At 45.0% G+C, this 26,215-nt stretch overlaps 1 protein-coding gene across 1 annotated transcript in view; it reads left to right on the top strand.

The window, feature by feature from the left end:
* Positions 1-1,291: 1,291 nt before the first annotated feature.
* LOC144484916 (NACHT, LRR and PYD domains-containing protein 3-like) overlaps positions 1,292-26,215 on the top strand; it is a 41,245-nt gene continuing 16,321 nt past the window's right edge. The window contains exons 1-6 of the mRNA XM_078203276.1: positions 1,292-1,387; positions 7,766-7,932; positions 14,516-14,687; positions 14,791-14,856; positions 19,168-20,905; positions 24,538-24,624. Coding sequence (XP_078059402.1) covers positions 1,324-1,387; positions 7,766-7,932; positions 14,516-14,687; positions 14,791-14,856; positions 19,168-20,905; positions 24,538-24,624 — 2,294 coding nt within the window. The 5' untranslated portion in view covers positions 1,292-1,323. The remainder of the gene's footprint in view (positions 1,388-7,765; positions 7,933-14,515; positions 14,688-14,790; positions 14,857-19,167; positions 20,906-24,537; positions 24,625-26,215) is intronic.

A 26,215-nucleotide genomic window follows, 5' to 3' on the forward strand; every position in this document is an offset into this window, starting at 1 on the left:
GTTGAATAACTTCCAATTCTAATTTGAAGAAATTAAATGTCTGAATCACTTTTCCATTTCCATATTGGAGAAAGGAGAGGACAATAGCTGAGTTTGATTAGGGATACAGGTATAGGGACAGTGACACATCCACACGAGTGGAGAATATGGAGCCACGTGCATTTGTATAGCACCTTTAACGTAGCAAAACATCCCAAGACACTCGACAAGAGAACAATTCAGTGGGAAAACAAATACATAAAACATTCGAAGGGGTCGCTGGGCAGGTGACTAATTTTAGTCAGATTGTTAATCTTTTTAAGGTGAATCTGAGAAGAGGGAAAAGAAAAGCAGCCGAGAGGCTTCGGGAAGGAATTCCGGAGTTCAGGACTTGGCCTGGATTGTGGACAAATTATCCTCAAGATACACAACTTGTCAGATTGGGCAAGGTAGAGATGTTGCTGGCTTCTGGGGCTGCTGTAGGCTGCATGAATAGGAAGAGAGGGGCCATGGAGAGATTGAAAAGTTATTTTGAGCATTTTAAAATTGAGCTGTTGTCAGGCTGTGAGACAGTGAGAGTTGGTGAACTCGGGTGAATGAACTGGGACGTGGTGTGAGTTAGTCAGGATTCAGGAAGCAGAGTTTCAGAGCAGTGAGAATGTGGAGCTGGATATCAGCAGTTTGCATGTTGAACCTGCTGCCAGGTTACCGAGGGGCAGCATGTTGATGAGGAATAGAAGAGGGCCAATGATAGAGATAATGATGTGGGAGTGGCAAGAGAAAGCAATGTCACTGATTCTCTGGATGGAAAGTAATAGATAAGAATTGAACCAGGGGCCTTTGATGCATTTCCACTCAGCTGGACGACAAGAGGGAGGAGTTGAGAAGGATGACATGGTCAAGCACGTTAAAGGTTGCAGACGGGTGAATGAAGATACTTCATTGACTTTTGTCAGAGTCGGATAGGATAGTATTTGTGATTTTAACAGCAGTGGCAGGGTGCAAACTTAACTGTATGGAGCTCCTGCAAAAATGGTGCTGGATTTGGGAGGTAACAACATGTTCAATGACTTTGGAGAGGGAAGTGGGAACTGGAAATGGGGCAGAGGATTGCATGGATAAAGGATGGATTTTTCAAGGGACCTGATGAGGGTGACTGGTATTTTGTGAAACAGCTGCCACTAATATCGTGGTAACATGTGCAATTGTAATATTCTGAAATATATTTTACATATCAGTGAAGATCTCAACGCTCTGCTTCTGATTTTAATATTTACATCTGATCCTGACATTGATATTATCCTCATTACAGAGTCTCAGAATCAGGGAACGTCTGTCAATATCATGGCTGAAGGTTCAAACAGGGGAGAATGTTCAACATCTTCAAAAAGAATGGGAATGGACACAGGTAGGATCACCAAACAATACAAATATAATTCCTGTCTTGTCTGCTGCTCACACAGGAAGAGGGAACAGGACAGGGACTGAGTAGAGAGTGGGAGTGAGTCACCATCTCGAGCGGGTTTATCCAAAGTTCAGCCCAGGGGCCGGGTGTGACTTGTGAAGCTCCTCTACGCGGCCCCGGAGGCAGTTTTCAAATTGTTGTCAAACAGCTGGGTTCGAATTCAAGATTCTGCTTGGAGCTGCTCCTCCAATCAGAGGTTGTTTCTCTCTCCCGTTGCTGCTGATTGGCTGACTAGCGAGTGTGAATAGGAGAAACAATCCATGATTGGTGACGCAGTGAACAGCGTGCTGAAGGCTGGTGTGAAAAAGGAGCAAAGGTATCTCTGGGTGGGGCAAAGTGCAGTGAGGCTGCAGCCCGGTGGGAAGGAACAGGCGTGGCAGGGCTGGGGTGGGTGAAGTCGAGTCGGGTAAAATCGAATCGGGGCTTAAGACAGAATGTTTGTCATTTTCGTGAGAATAGTGACTAAAGGGATGTGTGAATGAATGAGGGTGTGTAGGAGAAAGAGTGACCATGTATCTGTGTGGGGTGGTGAGAGTGAGAGAGAAAATTGAGACTGAGCGTATGTAATCACACTCATCCCCACTGTCTCCATGTCTTTATAGGACGGGGTATAGAGTACAAAAGCTGGAGTCTGATGATGCAGCTGTATAGAACGCTGGTTAGGCCACATTTGGAGTACTGCATCCAGTTCTGGTCGCCGCACTACCAGAAGGACGTGGAGGCATTGGAGAGAGTGCAGAGAAGGTTTACCAGGATGTTACCTGGTATGGAGGGTCTTAGCTATGAGGAGAGATTGGGTAGACTGGGGTTGTTCTCCTTGGAAAGACGGAGAATGAGGGGAGATCTAATAGAGGTATACAAGATTATGAAGGGGATAGATAGGGTGAACAGTGGGAAGCTTTTTCCCAGGTCGGAGGTGACGATCACGAGGGGTCACGGGCTCAAGCTGAGAGGGGCGAAGTATAACTCAGACATCAGAGGGACGTTTTTTACACAGAGGGTGGTGGGGGCCTGGAATGCGCTGCCAAGTAGGGTGGTGGAGGCAGGCACGCTGACATCGTTTAAGACTTACCTGGATAGTCACATGAGCAGCCTGGGAATGGAGGGATACAAACGATTGGTCTAGTTGGACCAAGGAGCGGCACAGGCTTGGAGGGCCGAAGGGCCTGTTTCCTGTGCTGTACTGTTCTTTGTTCTTTGTCTCAGACAAAAAAATCAGGACCTTTCTCCCGTTATCTCTCCAAGATTTGGCCTCTTGAGTGATTAAAAATGTATATAAGTCCTCAAGTTGTGAAGGTGAACACGCCTGATCTAGAGTGAGATCACATTTACAGGTGGAGGGAGCCCCGACGTACTCAGACTGTCCAATTGAAAACTGGAAGTGGGCATTGTAAGGGTGACTCAAGCAGAGTGTTCCTGAGCAACAGTGTGACGTGGGCCACAGAAATAAGAGTGATAATGGTTGGAGATTCTGTTGTCAGGGGAATAGACAGATTCTTCTACAGCCCTGGCACATCACAAATGGTAAATTAGCTCCCTCGTACCAGAGGAAAGAATATCCTGGAACTGATGGGATCGTCTTTGAGAAGGAGGAAAGACCAAAAAAGATGCATGTTTTGAAGTAGTGACACAGATGGAAAGATGTTCATAGAGGAGCTGTTAAAACTGACGCACTGGAGTGAAAAACAAAGCATGAGTGAGTGATATCTGGATTGTTCTGTGCTGGGTCAGGTCAGGAGGGAAATAAGAGGCTGGTCAATGTGAAACTGCAAGGCTGGAACAGGAGTGGGGTTTCTCATTCTCAGCTTCAGAAGAAAGGGCCCTAACGTCTGTACCATGAACCTATCAAGGACAATAGAAAGATAAGTGGAAAAGTGAGAACAAATAATTGATACGAACATATGGAATAGGAGCAGAAGTCGGCCATTCGGCCCCTTCAGCGCTCCTGCCATTCAATAGGACCATCACTGATCTATTTGTGTTTCGCAATCAACAGCCCTCTGAAAGAAGAAAAAATCTCATAATCTCTGACCTAAAAAGACAACTTTGTTTTAAAAAAGTGTCCCCTAGTTCTGGACTTACCCACAAGGGGAAACATCCTTTCCATGTCCTCGGTGTCAATAGCGGATTTTATAGGCTTCAATCAAGTCACTGCTCTCTTTTCTAGACTCTGGAAGAAACAAGCCCAGTCTTTCTCGCGTTTCCTCATAAGATAACCCGCTTCTTCTGGGTATGAATCCAGTTAACTTCCTCTCAATAGCATCCAATGCACTAATATCTTTGTTACATAATGAGCTCATTAACTGGGCACAATATTCATAGAGTCATAGAGGTTTACAGAATGGAAAGGGGCCCTTCGGCCCAACTTGTCCATGCCACCCTTTTTTGTTAACCAATAAGCTAGTCCCAATTGCCTGCGTTTGGCCCATATCCCTCCATACACATCTTACCCATGTAACTTCTAAATGCTTTTTAAAAGACACAATTGTATCTGACTCCACTCCCATCTCTGGCATCTTGTTCCAGACACTCACTACTCTCTGTGGAAAAATTGTATCTCTCCCCTCTCTCCCTAAACCTATGCCCTCTAGTTTTAGACCCCCCCTACATTTGGGAAAAGTTGCCCCTCATTAATTTACAGACTCTATAAGATGGCCCCTAAGTCTCCTACGCTCCAGGGAAAAAAGTCTCAGTCTATGCAGCCTCGCCTTAAACCTTAAACCATCAAGTCCCAGTAGCATCCTCGTAAATAATCTTTTTTGCATTCTTTCTTGTTTAATAATATCCTTTCTATAAGAGGGTGACCAGAACTGCACACAGTATTCCAAGTGTGGCCTCACCAATGTCTTGTACAACTTCAACAAGACGTCCCAACTCCTTTATTCAATGTTCTGACCAATGAAACCAAACATGCTAAATGCCGCCTTCACCATTCTGCCCACCTGTGACTCCACTTCCAAGGAGCTATGAACCTGTTCCCCAAGATCCCTTTGTTCTGTCACTCTCACCAACGCCCTACCATTAACTGAGTAAGTCCTGCCCTGGTTCAATCTACCAAAATGCATCGCCTCGCATTTATCTGAATTAAACTCCATCCGCTGTTCATCAGCCATTTGAGATGTGGTCTTCCCAATTCCCTGTAAATCTGAAGCATAATATCCTTTTATCTTCAAGTCCCCTCAAAATAAAGGACGATATTCCATTCGCCTTTCAATGACTTGCTGTACCTGCAAATTATTTTTTTCTGACTCATGCACGAGAACACCCAAATCCAAATGCATCAGAATCCTGCAGCCATTCTCCTGTTTAGGAATACTGTTTCTTTTATCCTCCCTGCCAAAGCAAACAGATTCACATTCTCCCACATAATACTCCATCTGTCAGTTTTACTTACTCACCCATGCACAACCTCCTTATATCCTCTTCACAAGAACCTTTTCTACCGATGTTTGTATCATTTGTAAATTTAACCTTGATGCCTTCGCTTCTCTCGTCTATTTCATTCATAAAAATTGTAACAAGTTGATGCCGCAGCATAGACGCTTGCAGCTTTCCACTGGTCCCAGCCGGCCAATCGGATACAGCACCCATTCATCAATACTCTGTTTTCTACCAGCCAGCCAATCTTCTATCAATACTATTATGTTACTCCCTGCACTGTCATCTTTTATTTTCCACAAAACTTTGATGTGGCACCTCCTCAAATGGCCTCTGGAATCCAAGTGCAGCATGTCTACAGGCTCCTCTTTATCCACGGTGTCACTGATCCTTCAAAGAACTCCAGTAAATTAGTTCAGCACGATTTCCCTTTCCATGCTGACTCTTCCAGATTTCCTTGAGTTTCTCTGAGTGTCCAGGTATAACCTTCTTAATGATCGATTTGAATGCTTTACCTGTGACAGATTATAGGTCTCTATAAGATCCCCCCTCAGCCTTCTAAATTCCAACGAGTACAAACCCAATCTGCTCAGTCTCTCCTCATAATCAACACCTGGTAAGATACTTGGTAGTGTGGATGAACAATGGGATCTGGGTGTCCATGTGCATAGATCCCTGAAAGTTGACATCCAGGTTGATAGGGTTGTTAAGAAGGCGTACGGTGTGTTAGCTTTTATTGGTAGAGGGATTGAGTTTCAGAGCCAGGAGGTCATGCTGCAACTGTACAAAACTTTGGTGCGGCCGCATTTGGAGTATTGCGTACAGTTCTGGTCACCGTATTATAGGAAAGATGTGGAAGTCTTGGAAAGGGTGCAGAGGAGATTTACCAGGATGTTGCCTGGTATGGTGGGAAAATCGTATGAGGAAAGGTTGAGGGGCTTGAGGTTGTTTTTGTTAGAGAGAAGAAGGTTAAGAGGTGACTTAATAGAGGCATACAAGCTGATCAGAGGATTAGATAGGGTGGATAGTGAGAACCTTTTTCCTCGGATGGTGTTGGCTAGCACGAGGGGACATAGTTTTAAATTGAGGGGTGAGAGATATAGGACAGATGTTAGAGGTAGGTTCCTTACTCAGAGAGTAGTAAGGGCGTGGAATGCCCTGTCTGCAGCAGTGGTGGACTCGTCAACGTTGAGAGCGTTCAAGTGGTTATCGGATAAACATATGGATGATATTGGCATAGTGTAGATTAGAGGGGCTTTAGGTTGGTACCACTGGTCGGCGCAACATCGAGGGCCGAAGGGCCTGTACTAAGAACATAAGAACATAAGAAATAGGAGCAGGAGTAGGCCATCTAGCCCCTCGAGCCTGCCCCGCCATTCAATAAGATCATGGCTGATCTGACGTGGATCAGTACCACTTACCCGCCTGATCCCCATAACCCTTAATTCCCTTACCTATCAGGAATCCATCCATCCGCGCTTTAAACATATTCAGCGAGGTAGCCTCCACCACCTCAGTGGGCAGTGAATTCCAGAGATTCACCACCCTCTGGGAGAAGAAGTTCCTCCTCAACTCTGTCTTAAACCGACCCCCCTTTATTTTGAGGCTGTGTCCTCTAGTTTTAACTTCCTTACTAAGTGGAACGAACCTCTTCGCCTCCACCCTATCCAGCCCCCGCATTATCTTATAAGTCTCCATAAGATCCCCTCTCATACTTCTAAACTCCAACGAGTACAAACCCAATCTCCTCAGCCTCTCCTCATAATCCAAACCCCTCATCTCCGGTATCAACCTGGTGAACCTTCTCTGCACTCCCTCCAATGCCAATATATCCTTCCTCATATAAGGGGACCAATACTGCACACAGTATTCCAGCTGCGGCCTCACCAATGCCCTGTACAGGTGCATCAAGACATCCCTGCTTTTATATTCTATCCCCCTCGCAATATAGGCCAACATCCCATTTGCCTTCTTGATCACCTGTTGTACCCGCAGACTGGGCTTTTGCGTCTCATGCACAAGGACCCCCAGGTCCCTTTGCACGGTAGCATGTTTTAATTTGTTTCCATTGAGATAGTAATCCCGCTGTTATGTTCGATGTTCTACCCCTCATCTCTGGTATCAACCTGGTGAACCTTCTCTGCACTCCCTCCAAGGCCAATATATCCTTCCGTAAATAAGGGGACCAATACTGCACACAGTATTCTAGCTGCAGCCTCACCAATGCCCTGTACAAATGCAGCAAGACATCTCTGCTTTTATATTCTATCCCCCTTGCGATATAGGCCAACAACCCATTTGCCTTCTTGATCACCTGTTGCACCTGCAGACTGGGTTTTTGCGTCTCATGCACAAGGACCCCCAGGTCCCTTTGCACAAAAGGGGCTGGATAGGGTAGAGGTGGAGAGATTCTTTCCACTTAGAAAGGAAGCTAGAACTAGAGGGCACAGCCTCAAAATAATGAGGTGTCAGTTTAGGACAGAGTTGAGGAGGAACTTCTTCTCCCAGAGGGTGGTGAATCTCTGGAATTCTTTGCCCACTGAAGTGGTGGAGGCTAACTCGTTGAATATGTTTGAATCACGGATAGATGGATTCATGATCAGTAAGGGAATTGGGGGTTATAGGGATCAGGCGGGTAAGTGGAACTGATCCACTTCAGATCAGCCATGATCTTATTGAATGGCGGGGCAGGCTCGAGGGGCTAGATGGCCTACTCCTGCTCCTATTTCTTATGTTCTTATTAACAATGGATGTTCATGGATTTGGGGCTAAGTTTGTTACAGGGGTAAGGTCAAATAAGCTTTCACTGAATGTTTCTGTGTTCCCAGAAGGTGTTTGATAATACGGTTCACAGGGGGCTTCAGTTGCTTCTTGTAAAGTGAAGTGTAACAACATGGATAGAAACACATTGACGTGTTTATTTTTCTCCATTTGTGTTCACAGATCCAAACTCCACAATCCCTCAGTTCCTGACAAACTGTGATGATTACCAGTTGTTCCAATTGACAAAATTCTACCGGGACAGACTAGAGCAGGCGATGGAAGGAGGAGTGGATGGAGTCAGCTTAACGTTAACATACGAGAGAATTTTCACTGGACAAGAACATGGGGTAAGTGGGAGGAATACAGAATTAGTTTGCATTATTCCTATCAGTACACAACTTTCAGGATATATTGACAAATGATGGTAAAAGAGCAGGTTCTGTTCGGATAATCTTCCAGCAGACAAGGAATCACACGCTGCACTGATAATGGAGTTATTGACTCATAATATTCCTGTCTTTAAGTCTACACCAGACCCAGGTATGAGGAGAGGGAAACCTCAGAGTTTGGGAATTTTGGGATCTGGAGATCCTTTTGGATACTTCACAGCTCGACTGCACTCACCACGCACGGGGACAGCAGCTTGGCTGCACTCACCACGCACGGGGACAGCAGCTTGGCTGCACTCACCACGCACGGGGGCAGCAGCTTGGCTGCACTCACCACGCACGGAGACAGCAGCTTGGCTGCACTCACCACGCACGGAGACAGCAACTTGGCTGCACTCACCACGCACGGGGACAGCAGCTTGGCTGCATTCACCACGCACGGGGGCAGCAGCTTGGCTGCACTCGCCACGCAGTTTATTGGGATATTACTGGGTCCACTCAGGTGCTTGTGTAAACCAGTGTTAAAGGCGCCCTTGCGGGATCGGAGCTTTAAAACGCCATGAAACATGCTTTGATCTCACTGTGGCAGTTTGTATATTAATATTCGATTTTCGTCAAAACCAATTTGTTTCGCTGAGGCCCTTTATAGAGTCATACAGATTTATAGCATGCAAACAGGCCCTTCGGCCCAACTTGTCCATGCAGCCCCATTTTTAAACCCCTAAGCTCGTCCCAATTGCCCGCATTTGGCCCATATCCCTCTCTACCCATTGTACCCATGTAACTCTTTAAATGCTTTTTAAAAGACAAAATTGTACCCGCCTCTACAACTACCGCTGGCAGCTTGTTCCAGACACGCACCATCCATGGCAGATGGAGTATAACGTTAACAAATGCGAGGTTATTCACCTTGGAAGAAATAATAGCAAATCGGATTATTATCTAAATGGAAAGAAATTACAACATGCTGCTGTGCAGAGGGACCTGGGGATCCTTGTGCATGAGACGCAAAAACCCAGTCTGCAGGTGCAAGAGGTGATCAAGAAGGCAAATGGGATGTTGGCCTATATCGCAAGGGGGATAGAATATAAAAGCAGAGATGTCTTGCTGCATCTGTACAGGGCATTGGTGAGGCCGCAGCTGGAATACTGTGTGCAGTATTGGTCCCCTTATTTGCGGAAGGATATACTGGCCTTGGAGGGAGTGCAGAGAAGGTTCACCAGGTTGATACCAGAGATGAGGGGTGTTGATTATGAGGAGAGACTGAGCAGATTGGGTTTGTACTCGTTGGAATTTAGAAGGCTGAGGGGGGATCTTATAGAGACCTATAAGATAATGAAGGGGCTGGATAGGGTAGAGGTGGAGAGATTCTTTCCACTCAGAGAGGAAACTAGAACTAGAGGGCACAGCCTCAAAATAAAGGGGGGTCAGTTTTGGACAGAGTTGAGGAGGAACTTCTTCTCTCAGGGTGGTGAATCTCTGGAATTCTCTGCCCACTGAAGTGGTGGAGGCTACCTCGTTGAATATGTTTAAATCATGGATAGATGGATTCCTGATCGGTAAGGGAATTAGGGGTTATAGGGATCAGGCGGGTAAGTGGAACTGATCCACTTCAGATCAGCCATGATCTTATTGAATGGCGGGGCAGGCTCGAGGGGCTAGATGGCCGACTCCTGCTCCTATTTCTTATGTTCTTATCCTCTGTGTGAACAAATTGCCCCTCTGGACACTTTTTTATCTCTTCCCTCTCACCTTAATCTTATGCACTCTAGTCTCCTCTACCTTTGGGAAAAGATATTGACTATCTAGCTGATCTGTGCACCTCTATTTTATAGACCTCTATAAGATCACGCCTCAGCCTTCTACGCTCCAGAGGAAAAAGTCCCAGTCTATCCAGCCTCTCCTTATAACTCAATCCATCAAGTCCCAGTAGCATCCTGGTAAATCTTTTCTGCATTCTTTCTAGTTTAATATACTTTCTATAATAGGGTGACTGGAACTACACAGTATTCCAAATGTGGTCTTACCAATGTCTTGTACAACTTGAAGACATCCCAACCCCTGTATTCAATGTTCTGACTAATGAAACCAAGCATGCCGAATGCCTTCTTCACCACTCTGTCCATTTTCAAGGAGCTATGAACTTGTGCCTCAAGATCTCTTTGTTCTGTAACTCTCACCAGCGCCCTATCATTAACTCAGTAAGTCCTGCCCTGGTTCGATCTACCAAAATGCATCACCTCGCTTTACTTAAATTAAACTCCATCTGCCATTCGTCAGTCCACTGGCCCAGTTGATCGAGATCCCGTTGCAATGCTAGATAACTGTCTTCACCGTCCACTGTGCCACCAATCTTGGTGTCATCTGCAAACTTACTAACCATGCCTACTAAATTCTCATCCAAATCATTAATATGAATGACAAATAACAGTAGACCCAGCACCGATCCCTGAGGCACATCACTGGTCACAGGCTTCCAGTTTGAAAAACAACCCTATACAACCACCCTCTGTCTTCTGTCATCAAGCCAATTGTGTCTCCATTTAGATACTTCACCCTGAATCCAGTGAGATTTAACCTCATGCAGCAACCTACCATGTGGTCCCTTGTCAAAGACCTTGCTGAAGTCCATATCGACAACATCAACAGCACGCCCCTCATCTACCTTCTTGGTTACCCCTTCAAAAAACTCAGTCAAATTTGAGAGACATGATTTTCCACTCTCAAAACCACGCTGACTCTCCCCTATCAGTCATTGCATCTCTAAATGCCTGTAGATCCTGTCTCTCAAAATACCTTCTTACAACTTACCTACCACAGATGTGAGGCTCACCGCCCTGTAGTTCCCAGGCTTTTCCCTGCAGCCCTTCTTAAACAAAGGCATAACATTTGCCACCCTTCAATCTTCAGGCATCTTACCCGTGACTTTAGCTGAGGAGACCTGCTGTCCTGACTCAAGCTGGCCTGTATGTGGATCCAGACACACACAAATGTGGTTGACTAATCACTGCCCTCTGAAATGGTCCAGAAAAAGAGGCAAAGCAACTTAATTTCTCCAATCAAGAATGTCTTGGCAGCACGATTATTGACTGAACTTTCCAGGCTGAGCTTGTGGCAGATTCACTTGTTCATGACAGTGTTGGTAAGACTCAGCGCACAGCCTGTGTTGGAGATGAAGTAGCTCTTTAAACTGAGGAGTGGGTGTGGTGTTGTGCGATGCTCTGCCCTCGCGAAATGTGATAGATTTATCAGGTGCAGCATTGCTTATCACGTCAATCTATTCAATAATAGCATGACACATCCATCACTCCACCATTATCATCAAACCAGAGGCCTAGCCCTGGTTCAATGAGTTGTGTCGACGAGTGTTATGACGAGCCATAAAGGACATGGGAGATAGTCATTAAATCTGTCAGCTTTTTGAAGTACAAACTTCCTGCTTGAGCGGAGGCTTTAATCGGACTGCTGGTCCTGGGATACAGACTTGCTCTAAGTTGTGATTGCGGCTCTTCCTTTTGACTTTCAACAAACGGTTTCTGGTGATGGGAAAGTGGATTTGGAGGCTTCCTGCATTGGCGATGAGGAGTGATCCCTCCACATGATCTAAAGGAATAACTTAGTGCTTGGTGTGCAGGAACACTGACAACATCCTGGCTGTGATACTGAAGCTTTGTGCTCCAGCACAGGCTGCACTGTGAGCCAAGCTGTTCAGTGTAGCTACAACACTGGCATCTACCCGACAATATGGGAATATTGCCAGCAACAGCCTGTCCATGATAAACAGGACAAACCCACTCCAGGAATTACCATTCTATTAATCTATTCACAGTCATCAAAATGACGGAAGGGATCATCAACAGTTCTTGCAGTGGTCCTTGCTCAGCAATAACCTGCTCACAGATACTTAGTTTGCGTTCTGCCAGGACCACTCTGCTGCAGAGCTCCTTTGGTTCAGACATGGTTAAAGAATTACAGGGGAGAGGTGAAAGGGTCTGTCATTCACATCAAGACAGCATTTTCACTCGATTAGCATCAAAACCTTCCGGCAAAACTGGAGTCAATGGAGATCCGCAATCATATCGCCTCTGAAACTTGTTTTCAGTGAAGACAGATCCACTTTCCACAATGGGTCCTCGTCCAACCACACAATCATCTCAACCATTCCAGTTGTTTTCAGAAGCTGCAATAATTTTGTTGCACTGAGGGAACCACAACTGGATACAATATTCTAAATGTCGTCTCATCAATGATTTTAGAAATGAGCTGGCTTATCTCACTTTGACTCAATATTGTCCTCATATTACACCACAACGCTTAGTTTACTGCAACTGACACTGAGTAGTATTAATTTTCGATCCTTGTAGTCTCAGAATCTTACAGAATAGAAGCTGGAATCGTGTTAAAATGAATGCTGCCCCTATTTTGTTCATTGTGGAAAGTCAGTCTTCACGGGGGAATATAACATCATTGAATTCATTCACTTTGTGATTTTCTGCCCCTGTGCTCTGGGAAAGTAATTTACTCCCTCTCTTAAACATTGAAAAAAATAACTCCATTGTCTGCTACCCCCAACACAAACTCCATCTCCTCACTACCTGATTGTATTCCATTCCCAGCCACTGACTGACACCTGGCCAGACTATCTGTGACTTCAGTGTTCAGAATCAAGCTGAACTCCATTTCCTGCATAATTGTCAGTGCAGAAATATCCTTATTCTCTGAATGTAACACTGCAAATTTCTCCTCCCACCTCAGCACAGCTCCTGCTGAATCCGAATCTATATTTTTGTTACCCCCAGATTCGTCTGTTCCAATGTTCTCCTGCTGGGCCTCCCACATTGCCCTTTATCTTCAGCTCCTCAGATTCTGCTGCCTTTACTGTGTTCCCCGTCAGACTCCAGATATCACTTTGTGCTCACAATGGCCCCCCAGTCCTCTGATGTCTTCAGTTTAAAATTCCCATTCTTCTAGTTTACGAGGCAATGAGTTTGAACCATTCCTGTAAACTCCAGTCTGAAATTCTCCATTAGCACGACTCTGACATCTTGCTCAGCCCCTCCTCCACACCCCACTTGTAACTGTGTTAATATCTCTCGAATCCGATCTAATTCCCCTCTCCTCTTCACCGAGATTTCATACTAGTAATTTGAAAACGAAAAATGTTTTGTTTCTGGAATTTGAGTTACTGAGCGGTAAAGTTTACATTAGATTTTTCACCATTGTCAATGGCTCATTCTCCTGACCTAAATTAGCAGTCGGTATTTGGATTAGTCAATGGCAATTTGTCAGTTAAATTTCATTTTAACATTGCTTGCATTTGAATAACTTCAGGATCAGACTCATTATTTCCCTGCCATCTGAGTTCTGATTCGTTGTTTAGTTTACTTACACATGGAGAGCAGGAATCCCTACAGTCCATAAGGAGGCCCATCATTCTGCACCAACTCTTTGAAAGAGCAGCTTACCCAGGCCCATCTTTAGACAATGCAGGAAACCCACACAGACATGGGAAGAATGTGCAAACTCCGCACAGCCAGTCACCCAAGGCCGGGATCAAACCTGTGAGACTGCAATGGTAACCACTGTGCTGCTAGGAGTAGGCCGTTCAGCCCCTCGAGTCTGCCCCGCTCTTTAATAACATCATGTCTGATTTGATTGTAGCCTCCAATCTGTAGACTGCCTATCCACGATACCCATAACTCCTTGCTGACCAAGACGCCATCCACCTCTCCGTTCCTACCACCGTTTCAGGAAGAGCGTTTCAAAGACACACTACCCTTTTGGAGAAAAAACACATTGCCACATCTCATCAGGATTTCCTGGTAAATCACAGCGTGATTTAACTGTGTGGGAAAAGTGCATCATGTTGTCAATCAGTCATCGAATCAGAGAAACCCTACAGATTTGAAACAGGCCATTCGGCCCATCGAGTCTGCACCGACCACAATTCCACCCAGACCCTACCCCCTTATCCCTAAACATTTACCCGCTAATCCCTCTAACCTCCGCATCTCAGGACACTTAGGGGCAATTTTAGCATGGCCAATCCACCTAACCCGCACATCTTTAGACTGTGGGAGGAAACCGGAGCACCTGGAGGGGACCCACGCAGACACGAGGAGAATGTGCAAATTCCACACAGGCAGTGACCCAAGCCGGGAATTGAACCCAGGTCCTTGGAGCTGTGAAGCAGCAGTGCTAACCATTGTGCTACCGTGCCGCCCCATCATGTTGGACACTGAGGGACAGACAACTAATCACATGAAAATATATCAGATTCTCAGTGATTCCTCACACGAGTTGAAATGTGTTTTTGATTTCCAGTTCAGTTGATTCACATTTGTTTATTGTTAGTGGTTGGAACGAGATTTCAAGAGAATTGTCAGTCCGTGTTTATTATGGATCAGGACCCGGCCCAGTGACTGATTTCTGAGCTGAAAACAACTGGGAAATCCCATCATTGAGCAGATCCTTTCCATCTCATTCTCAGTGTTTACCTTTCACTCTGCGTCTCACTATTCTTCATCACTATTCTTCATAGAAAGTCACTGAGCTCGTGGATAAGGGAAACCGGGCGGACAGTTCCAAACTTCTCCTCAATCTGGTGATGGAAAAAGGATCTCGGGCTCGAAGGGTGATGTGGGAATCCTTTGTGAGAATGCGTCACGGAGTCCCAAAACTGGATAAAATACTGAAAGAAACACAGGAGCTTGGTACGGTAAAATCACAGTGAATTCAATTTCACATTTAAACACTGTCGATATCACTGTAATATTACACTGAGCTGGTTTCATGGAAGTTCATTTATTTAAACAGATGCTGATTCGTTTGATTATATCAACATCGCACATGGTTTATCTGAATTACCCACTAACCTGAAAGGTAAGAGAGGAAATGGAGATTATAAACTATTTCACTTCTGAGAATCTGAATGATTGGTTGGAGCCTTTGTTTAAGAGATTGTGAAAATCTGGGATACTGAAAATTCAAGACTGTGGAAATTGGGTCGAGCATGATTCGGTTTTGTCATTAATGCTCGTCCATACATAGCTTCAAATTACAATTCAGATGATCTGTCGTTTTTTTTTCCAAAAATGTGTGACCATTGCATCTTTTCACTTAACCTAGCTGTTAATTGGTATTACTTCTGAAGTCTTATAGACACCTGTCCGAAACCCGGTACCGTGTGAATTCAGTACAGAGCTCCTGCGTGCCTGGGTGTTCTAACAGAAAGCAAAGAGTGGGGTAAATGGTTGTTTTGGTTGGCGATCAGTGACTAATGGTGTGCCTCAGGGATCAGTGTTGGGACTGCAATTGTTGACGATTTGCACAGATGAGTTGGAGACCAAGTGTAGTGTGTCAAAATTAGCAGATGACACTAAGATGAGTGGCAGAGCAAAGTGCGCAGAGGATGCTGAAAGTCTACAAAGGGATATAGATAGTCTGAGTGGGCGAGGGTCTGGCAGATGGAGTACAATGTTGGTAAATGTGAGGTCATCCATTTGGGTACGAGTAACAGCAAAATTGACTATTACTTAAATGGCAAAAAATTGCAGCATGCGGCTGTGCAGAGAGACCTGGGTGTCCTTGTGCAAGAATCACAAGGTGTTTGTAGGTGTAGCAGGGAATTAAGAAGGCAAATGGAATTTTGTCCTTCATTGTTAGACGGATGGAGTTTAAAAACAGCGAGGTTATGTTGCAGCTGTATAGGGTGCTGGTCAGGCCACACCTGGAGTACTGTGCACAGTTTTGGTTTCCTTATTGAGAAAGGATATACTGGCACTGGAGAGGGTGCAGAGGAAATTTCCTTGGTGGATTCCGGAGTTGAGAGGGTTGGCTTTTGAGGAGAGACTGAGTGGACTGTGAAGATACTCATTGGAATTCAGAATAATGAGGGGAATCTTATAGACACATATAAGATTATGAAGGGAATAGATAAGATAGAAGCAGGGAAGTTGTTTCCACTGGCAGGTGAAATTAGAACTTGGGGGCATGGCCTCAAAATAAGAGGGAGCAGATTTAGGACCGAGTTGAGGAGGAACTTCTTCAACCAAAGTGTTGTGAATCTGTGGAATTCCCTGCCCAGTGAAGCAGTTGAGGCTACCTCATTAAATGTTTTTAAAGAAATGATAGCTACATTTTTCAACTGTAAAGGAATTAAGTGTTATGGTGAGCAGGTGGGTAAGTGGAGCTGAGTCCACAAAAAAATCAGCCATGATCGTATTGAATGGTAGAGCAGGCTTGAGGGGCCAGATGGCCTATTCCTGCCCCTAGTTCTTATGTTATGGGTTCACAGTAAAGAGTCGGGCCTTGAGCCAGATGTAAAGGGTTCGCTGCACCTGAGAAATCATTCCTACCGTAAACATATCAAATTAGTGAGTAGCAAAATCCCAGATGGCCCATCAAGCCAAACCCGGACCACCAGGGCTCAGTGTTCAGAAGTGGAGATGTCCACTGATGACTGTGCAGTGTTCCAGAACATTCATGACTCCTCAGATACTGAAGCAATTCATGTCCAAATACAGCAAGTTCTGGACAAAATCTAGGTTTGATCTGACAAGGTTGCATGTAAATTTCACACCACACACGTACCAAGCTATAACTATCTCCAACAAGAGTGGATTCAATCATCGCCCCTTGACAATCGATGGCATCACTGTTTGCTGTATCCCCCACTATCAACAACCTGAGGGTTACCATTGACCAGAAACTGAACTGGACTCGATATATAAATAGTGTGACGACAAGAACAGGTCAGCTGCTCAGAATTCTACAGCGTGAAAGTCATCTCTTACTCCCTGTAAACTTTCCACCATCCACAAGGCACAAGTCAGAAGTGTGATGGAATTCTCTGCCCTCACCTGGGTAAGTGCAGCTCAACGACACGCGTGGAATTCCTCACATACCAGTTTAAAGTAGACTGTTTGATTAATACCCGCCCACAAAACTTATCCCCTCCACCACCGACGAAAAATGGCAGCAGTGTTTACCATCTACAAGATGCATTGCCGAACACAGCAAGGCTGCTGAGACAGCACTTTCCAAACTCATGGCTGCTGCCATCCAGAAGATCAAGGGCAGCAGTCACAGGGGCACACCACTGTTTTCCACCAAGTCACTCACCACCCTGACTTGGAAATATCTCTGTCCGTTCAAAAACAAAGAACAAAGTAAAGTCCAGCGCAGGAACAGGCATCTTTGGCACTCCAGGCCTGCGCAAACCATGATGCCTGCCTAAACTAAAACCGTCTGCACACACAGAGTCCGTATCCTTCCATTCCCATCCTATTCATGTATTCGTCTAGTTACCCCTTAAATGCTGCTGTCGTACCTGTTCCCGCCACCTCCCCAGACAGCACGTCCCAGACATTCACCATCCTCTGTGTAAAAGAAACTTGTCTCACACATCTGCTCTAAATTTCTCCCCACGCACCTTAAACCTATGTTCCCGAGTACTTGACTTGAAACACTATAAAAGGGGAAGGTTATTTTTGTTTTGAGTTCTCTGTCTAAAGGCAGGTTATGTCTCCACCATGGGCAGGGCAACGAGCGAGGTCCTGAATTCACCTTAAAAAGAACAGGGATCGATCGCCAGGCTGTTGTTATAACATAAACCACATCAAGCGCCCACCCAACTGATCCAAACGGCTCCGCAATAACTCGCTTAATGTGGTAACAGCCTGATAGAATAGCAGAACTTTCCATGTTCAAAACTGTTGCTTTTCCAATGCACACAATATGACGAGAACCTACTGAAGTTTACGCACAGTAACAGTGAGACTCCTGAACAATTACAGCCTCTCCCGCTCCTACGCAGTGTCTAATATCCCACTTAGCATTTCTGCAGCAGATTGGGAGCTCTGACCAGTTCACAAACTATATGGACTGCTATATAATCAAGATCTACCAATGAGATGTCTATAATAAGGGCAGGGTGGAAAGTATTAACCATCAGAGTTAAAACATCACCTTTGTAAAATCAATGGGGGTGATTCTCCCAGGTCGCTGTGCTGCTTTGGTACTGCAGCAGACCAGGAGACTGGTGCAGAGCCGTTTCACAGGCTCCCCGCTGGGGGCCACAGCCTGCCTGCGTCTCCGGCAGCTGGATTTCGGGCACCGACAGCTCCGTGCCAGAGATCCGCGCGGAGCTGTATAAATTATTACAATGCGCATTTGAATCTGCTTAAAAGTCATTAGCGGGCCCAGCACTGAGATTTCCGGGCCCACGAGCCTCTCGCCCCGCCACCCCCTCACGTCAGGAGTGGTTCACTCCAACGGGGTTTTGTACAACTTCCCATTTGCAGGGAGCTGGCGACCAGACCCCGCTGGAGTGAAGGGGATGTCATCGAGGCCCCCATGGGGTTGGAGGTGGCTGGGGTACCCTGGGCATTGCCAGCCTGGGCCCCTGGCACTTCCAAAGGGGCAAAGTGCTAATGTCCAGGACACCTTGGCACTGCCTAGTGGGCATTGAGCAGTGCCAAGAGTACAGGACCTAATGGGGATCGGGCCTGTGGGGGTGAGCAGTGGGGGTGGGGAGTCCTGCTTCCACTGTGCATTCGGGCTGAGTGACGGAGGGAGGGAGGACAGCGATTGGGGCTGGCCATCAGGGTGGGGTGGAGGAGATCAGCCTTGTGGGGGGGGGGTGTCAAGATTACGGCGGGGTCAGTCCGTTGGGGTGGGGGGGAGGGGGCGTTGGGACTGTGTAGGAGGGGGAGGGGAGGGGGCGTTGGGACTGTGTGGGAGGGGGAGAAGTGCCGGCCGCCGGCATTGTGGGGCCAGTACGCATGCGCCGATCTCTGCGCTGACAGATCATCGCACGCACAGTGGCCGCTCAGCGCGATGCTGCCGGCCCCTCCAGCCTGATTCACGCTCGTGCAATCTGCTCTGCAGAGATTGTGGGAGATTCATTTTGAAACTCCCGCTGAAAAGTCCAGCGTGATTTACTCCAGTTTTTACCCAAATTCGACACCGAGATTCCTTTTCGGGAGAATCGCCCCCAACATGTGATAGAAATATTGGAATTAAGTGAAGACCTGAAACTTTAAGTGGAAATTAATCAATGTCAAATGAGGTTTTCAATAATTCAATTTTATATCCTACTCAAACCTTGACTGACACTGTAAATTAAATCTCTCAAATCAGCAAAGACAGTGTCTTAATGCAACTAACATTTTCCCTCTGTTCTAATTGAAGATCTCCAACAGAAACACAAGGAGACACTCCGGGTACAAACTGAAACACTGAGAGTGAACACTATCCTCATAAAGGAGAAGGTTAAGATTTTCCAGCTGGTTGATCGATACGCTGAGCTAACGGTTATTTCCGCTGTTCGAGATCGGACACTTGTCGAACATGAACTGCTGGCAAGAGGCCGAGACCATGAAGAATGGAGAGAGAAACATCTCCGAAGAGAACTGGAAAAAATCCGAACTGATCAATTGTTTCAGAGCAGCTTTTCCCAGAGAAAATCCAAATCTGGGAATTCAGCAGCAGTGAGCGGAGTGCCGGGAATTGGAAAAACAACAATGGTACAAAAAATTGTTCATGACTGGGCCACTGGGAAAATATACCCACACTTTCAATTTGTTTTCAGTTTTAAATTCCGGGATTTGAACACTGTTAACTGTAGAATAAACCTGAGGAATCTGATATTGGATCAGTATCCCTACTTTGGGAATATTCTGGGAGAGCTCTGGAAGAACCCAAAAGGATTGCTGTTTATATTCGATGGTTTGGATGAATTCAAGGACAGGATTGATTTTGCTGACAATCGGAGAAATACAGAACCTCAGTCCATGTGCACAGATCCTGAATGCTGGTGTGAAGTGTCTGACATTGTGTACAGTTTAATACAGCACAAGCTGCTCCCTGGATGTTCAGTGTTAGTGACCAGCCGCCCCACTGCATTACATTTATTGGAAAAGGCTGACATCAGTGTCTGGGCTGAAATCCTGGGATTTGTTGGTGATGAACGGAAGGAATATTTCAACAAGTTTTTTGAAAATCAGACGGTGGCAGCAGCTGTTTTCAAACACGTGGAGGAGAACGAGATCCTGTACACCATGTGTTACAACCCTTCCTACTGCTGGATCCTCGGTCTGTCACTGGGTCCCTTCTTTACACAAAGAAACAGGAAACAGCAGCAAGTTCCCAAGACCATCACCCAACTATATTCCTACTATATTTACAACATTCTGAAAAACCATGGCCGAGAGATTGAAACCCCCCGTGATGTGTTACTGAAGCTTGGTGAGATGGCCTACACAGGAGTGTCTGAGAAGAAGATTGTGTTTAGAAATGGAGATTTGATCAAGTACAAGCTGGAACCTTCCCAGTTCCTGTCTGGATTCCTGGTGGAACTTTTGGAGAAAGATGAATCTGCCCAGAGTGTGGTTTACACATTCCCACACCTCACCATCCAAGAGTTTGTAGCTGCACTCTCACAATTCCTGACTCCAGATCCCGGGGAGATCGGAAAACTCCTCAGTGAAGCCCACAGCGAGGAAGATGGGCGATTTGAGATATTTCTCCGTTTTGTTGCTGGTCTGTCCTCCCCACAGTCAGCTCGACCCCTGGTGGAGTTTCTGGGTCCATTTCTTCATCAAACAACCTGCCGAGTGATTGACTGGGTGAAGGAGAAGGTTGAAGGGCAGATTGGAGACACACAGACTGAAACTGGGAAGAGGAAGCTCCTGAACACATTCCACTACCTGTTTGAGTCTCAGAATAAAGCACTGGCTCGGAACACAGTGGGATCTATGGAAAAACTTTCATTTAGCGGATTGCGACTGACCCCGATTGACTGTGCGGTCCTGTCTCATGTCATTGGACTCTGTGATACAATAAAACACCTCGATCTACAGCAATGCTACATTCAGTGTGAAGGGCTCCAGCGGCTGGGACCCGTTCTGCACAAATGTCAGGAATTGAGGTAACTGTTTGGTCTCAGAGCGGATATTTTCATTGTTGAGAAGCCATTTCCTTTGTTCCAAATAAAACAGAAACATGTTCAGTTGAGGAAGTCAAGAGGGAAACAACGTCCAATGGTCACAGAGAAAGCGCGGGAGAATGGCACAAAGTCATAAAGCTCAGTTGAGAGCAGATGCAGACATGATGGGCCGATTGGCCTCCTTCTGAACCTGTAATAAATCTATGATTCTCTGATAAAACTACAGCGGTTCAAGAAGGCAGATTCTCGTGGGCAAATAGGCATCGGCAATAAATGTTGGCAAAACCAGTGATGATCACGTTCCTTGAGTGAATAAAAGCATTATTGGGATAAATTTTAAATAATTAGAGGTGTAAAGGCCTCGTTACAAAATTTAAAAAAAGGATATTTCACTCTCCCAACAGAAACCATCTGATTATGTATGATGCTAGAAGGAAATTTGTTTCTCTTGTGTTCGGTACAGCTGACAGTTTGTGGCTAATTATTGTCAGGATTATTTTCCTGCACGCTGCCTCTGTTATGTATTATAGTTGGTGTGTGTTTTATCGGGACAGTGTCCTTTTATAAGTCATGTGATAACTGGTAACATCAGTCAGGGTCGCAGTGGAGGTTCAGTCTTGTATTAAACCTCACAGTGTGCAGTTGTGAAAAGAAACCTCCCTTAGGTTACAGCAGCCCACGCTGTTTCTGTTCCATGGTTCTGACTGCAGCCTCATAAAACCTGAATCACTCGCTGTGTTTAAAAAAAATAGCTTTATTCACACTGTATTTGCATCTTTTGCAAATCACTTTAAATCTTGTTGTTGATCCTTGTCCGAGCAGCAACATTTTGATTTGCTCCCTGTTCTCTCCAGCACCATCACTATTTTGAACATTTCTATCAAATGTCCTCTCAGCTTTCTTCCTTCCAAGGTGAACAACCTCTCCTATCGATCCTCGTGTCTGAAGTTTCACATCCCTGTAGCCAATCTTTTAAACATGTTCAGCGCTCTCTCCAATGTGTTCTAAGCCTTCCAAAAGTATGACGCGCTGAACTGAGATCTAACTGATGTCTTTTGCAGGTTCAGCACAGCCTCCTTGCTCTTGTACTCTATGCCCCTATTGACAATGTTATGATCCCAGCTGATTTCTGGACAGTCAGGTCGAAGAGCAGAAACCCGGCTCAGTAAATCACAACTTTTATTTCTTGTTTTATTATTTAGAAATGTAGATGAACAGAATAACAAGGTAGGCGATTAACTTTTAACAAAAGAATAAAACCTTTGTTAAAAAAATAACTGCAATGCACCACCCCATCTAACTTCACAGATGTCTGCAGATCTGTAAGGATGACACGAGTTACAAAATAGATCTTATGCTTTAATGTTCCCAGTAAGTACACAGTTAATGTAAACCAACAATCCACCTGTGGTTCAGATATACCACTCTCTGAAACTCAGTGACAGATGCCACCCAAAGTAACTTCAGTGGATTCTTCTTCAAATCCCCCCAAATGTTTGTAACAATGTGAGAAAACCCGTCTCACTGGGACTGATGCTTCCGCTCCAGAAGCTCCACTCGAGAAACAAAAAGCAGCTTTTGGAATCTTTTCAATGCTTTCTGTCAGGTGCCTTCACCAAGGATCCCTGTCCAATATTTCAATGTTTGCTTTCATTATTCCTCCATACTCAGCCGTGCCAACAGACACCAGCGCCTCATAATCTGTATGAAGGTGTCACCAACTTTAGGAATATATCAGATATCTGGATTCTCGTGAGCAAACTTTACAATGTCTGCATCTCGCAGCTCTGTCTTTAACTGGGAGCCTCTCTCTGCTCCTCTCTTTAACTTCGGGAGCAGTCGCTTGTTCAGATTCAGGTTTTTTTGTCTCTTTGACTTCTGTCTTCCTGGAACTCCTCTTTTCCTCCTTGGTTTCTGACGGTGATTTATCTTGTGGGTCCTGCTTTCTGAGTCCCTGCATTGCCCTGCCTCTCCTGGCAGCCTCTGTGAACTCCATCTTGCTTCTTGGGTTAACTGGTTGCAAACTGAAACTCAGTGTTTCTATCATTCATTGTGGACTTCTGAATAGAAACAACCATTTTTTTAACCTCTATAACTCTGACAATGTCGTAAACCTTAAATTAAAATGCAGGGACACAAAAAACCCGCAGGCAGGCAGCTTTGTTTAACACGAAGTGAAATTAAAGTTTTGGCTCTTTCTTAACACACAAGCACAGAAACACAAATTAAACTTAAACTCATGAATTATTATCTGATGCCTACAAACATAAACTATTTCACAGCAGTAAAGCCCAAGATGCTGTATTCTTTATTAACTGCTACCTACACTTGCCCTGCTAACGGCAATGATCAATGTGCATATACGTCCGGTCCCTCTGATCTTGCAATCCATTAACAATTCCACCGATTATTTTATATTCCTTCCTCATGTGCATGTTTCCTGAAAGTATCACCTCACCCGTCTCTGCATTGAACTTAATCTGCCACCTATCTGTACACTCCACTATTGTCTGTTTTTCAGTCCCAAGCTCTTCTCCTCACAGTTTACGACGCCTCAAAGGTTTCTGTGATCAACAAACTTTGAAATTTTCCTCTATACTGCAAATACCTAGATCATTCATATATATCAGGGAAAAGCAAGGATCCCAATACTGACCTCTCGGGTTCTCCACTACCGACATCCTCCGGCCTGAAAAATATCCATTATTCATTGTTCATCCAATTTTGTATCCACATTGCGACTTTCCCATTTATTTTATGAGCTTATGCCACATGTCTGTTGTGTTACTGCATCAGATGATTTTTGAATATCCATGTACACCACATCAACAGCAGAACCATCATTGACCCATTCAGTTGCTTCCTCCAATTCACAGCAATATAAAGCCAGTCGCAAATGGCATTTTTTTTACCAACCAATGAATTTAGTTTCCTGTGTGTCATTATTAGACTTACCATTTCCCTTTTGAACTCAGTGTGGGTCGACTCAGCGTAGTTTAATGATCAACTGACCCTCCAACCCTCAGCTGAGCTTAACACCAGTGCTCCCGTCTGGAGCCACAGACTTGACTCAATTGGATTGACTCACTATTTAAGGTTGTGGTTACAGGCTCCTGGCCCTCTCTTCATCCACTCCAACAAACTGAGATAGCTGGGAATTAAACCCGTATCAACTGCTTAGAAAGCAACTATGCTGACCATTATATCATTGTCATCATTACATCACAGGGGTAAGTTTTTCACTCACAGGATGGTGCGTGCGTGGAATCGGCTGCCGGTAGTGGTGGTGGAAGTGGATTCGATTGAGTCTTTTGGATAGGTTCATGGAGGTTAGTAGGATAGAGGGTTATCGATGAGCCTAGAATGTAAGGAAATTGTTCGGCGCAACTTGAGGGCCGAAGGGCCTGTTTGTGCTGTCGCTTTTCTATGTTCTTCTATGTTCTAATGTAGTGTTACAGTCACAGCTGGGGTGTAGAGAAAGATCAACTTGGGTGAGGTATCGTATCGTAACTTGAATCTTAACTTGCTAAGTTTCTGACACAAAAATAGATCCAGCTATTTTTCCTGCTGAACATTAATCTGAATTTAATGTGTTTCTCACTTTTTCCATTTAGTCTGGATCGCAATGAAGTGGGAGATTCAGGAGTGAAACTATTGTCTGCGGCTCTGAGGAATCCAGAATGTAAAATACAGAAACTGGAGTAAGTATCAGACTGTGTGAGATTGTGTTAATAATCAGTGGATGGTCTGACACTGTAAATTATTATCAGTGTCAGTAATCGTGTCATTAATAACCATTCCACATCATTCCTGTCAGTATTCGTGTTAAACGCCACGGATTCGCTCTGATTCCTGAAATCTTTCTCTCTCTGATCTCCAGTTTGGAGAGTAACAGCCTCAGATATTCTCACCTCTGCTCTCAGTACAAACCAGTCAGTGATGTGTCTGAACCTGAGTTACAATAAACTGCGAGATTCAGGAGTGAAAGAATTAACTAATCATTTATAATTATTCTCAAATCCATTCATGAAAATAAAAAAGATGGACAAAACGATTAAATGTTTATAGAATTCCCCGATATGGCTGGTCGCATGTTCAATTTAGTTTAATTTGTCATTCAGATTATAGATGTTTATGTCTGTCGGCTTCTCAGTTTGATTAAACATGGAAAACTGCTGTATATCGGTAAGGCAGATGACAAGCTACATTGAATTCTGATGAGTTTTATCCCGAGGGATCCACTTTCAAATGTATGTTAAACGGAGCTTAAGGAGCATCTGAAAAGAGAATGCAGAGATGGAGGTGGGGAGGGTTATGAAGAAAATTCCAGAGCTTACAGCCCAGCAGTTCAAGGCACAGCTCAGCTGGCAATGACAATAATCACTGTGCAGAATAGTCTGAATGATGTCCCTATTAATAATGGACATTGTTTTTAAGAACACAAATAATGATACAAAATATACCATTGCTATCAGTATTTTTGTTGTTAAAAACACGATCCGCTATGAGTAGACACATACTGAGCTTGGGAGCAAAGTAAGAAGACCATGAAATAAAAGAGACAAAGGCAGCCTGGACATGAAGTTATCTGAGTGACAGGAAATAGGCAGGAGAGGTGATCTCTACTTTTTCATTTATCGGAAGCTGACAGTGGCTTTCCCCAGCAACCAGTACTGTGTTACTACGACTAATTTTCTTTACATGTACTACCAAATGAGACTTGGGTTTATCTAAAGATGAGATGTGAAGCTCCAGCACACGGCCACCAGACCACAGAGCGGACGCAGCATATGATAGACCGAGCTCAATCACACCAAAACCAATGGATCAGATCAGAGATCTGCTGTCTTGCCATATCCAGTCATAACTAGTGTTAGACATGCCACAAAATGTTGGACATGCCGGTTACATTAGGCAACAAGGTGGCACAGTGGTCAGCACTGCTGCCTCACAGCGCCAGGGACCAGGGTTCAATTCCGGCCTTGGGTGACTTGATGTGTAGAGTTTGCACGTTCTCCCAGTGTCTGTGTGGGTTTCCTCTGGGTGCTCCAATTTTCTCCCACAGTCCAAAGATGTGCAGGTTCGGTTGATTGGCTATGCTAAGTTGTCCCTTGGTATCTCAGGGTGTGTAGGTTACGGGGATTAGTGGGCCATATATGTGGAGTTACAGAGATAGGGCCTGGATATGATATTCTTTCAAAGAATTGGTGAAGACTCGATGGGCCAAAGGGCCTCCTTCTACACTGTGGGAATTCTATGATTCTATAAACATGCCACAAGAATTCCATCATT

Source organism: Mustelus asterias, unplaced genomic scaffold (genome assembly GCF_964213995.1).
Source record: "Mustelus asterias unplaced genomic scaffold, sMusAst1.hap1.1 HAP1_SCAFFOLD_134, whole genome shotgun sequence".
NCBI classification, from domain to species: Eukaryota; Metazoa; Chordata; class Chondrichthyes; order Carcharhiniformes; family Triakidae; genus Mustelus; species Mustelus asterias.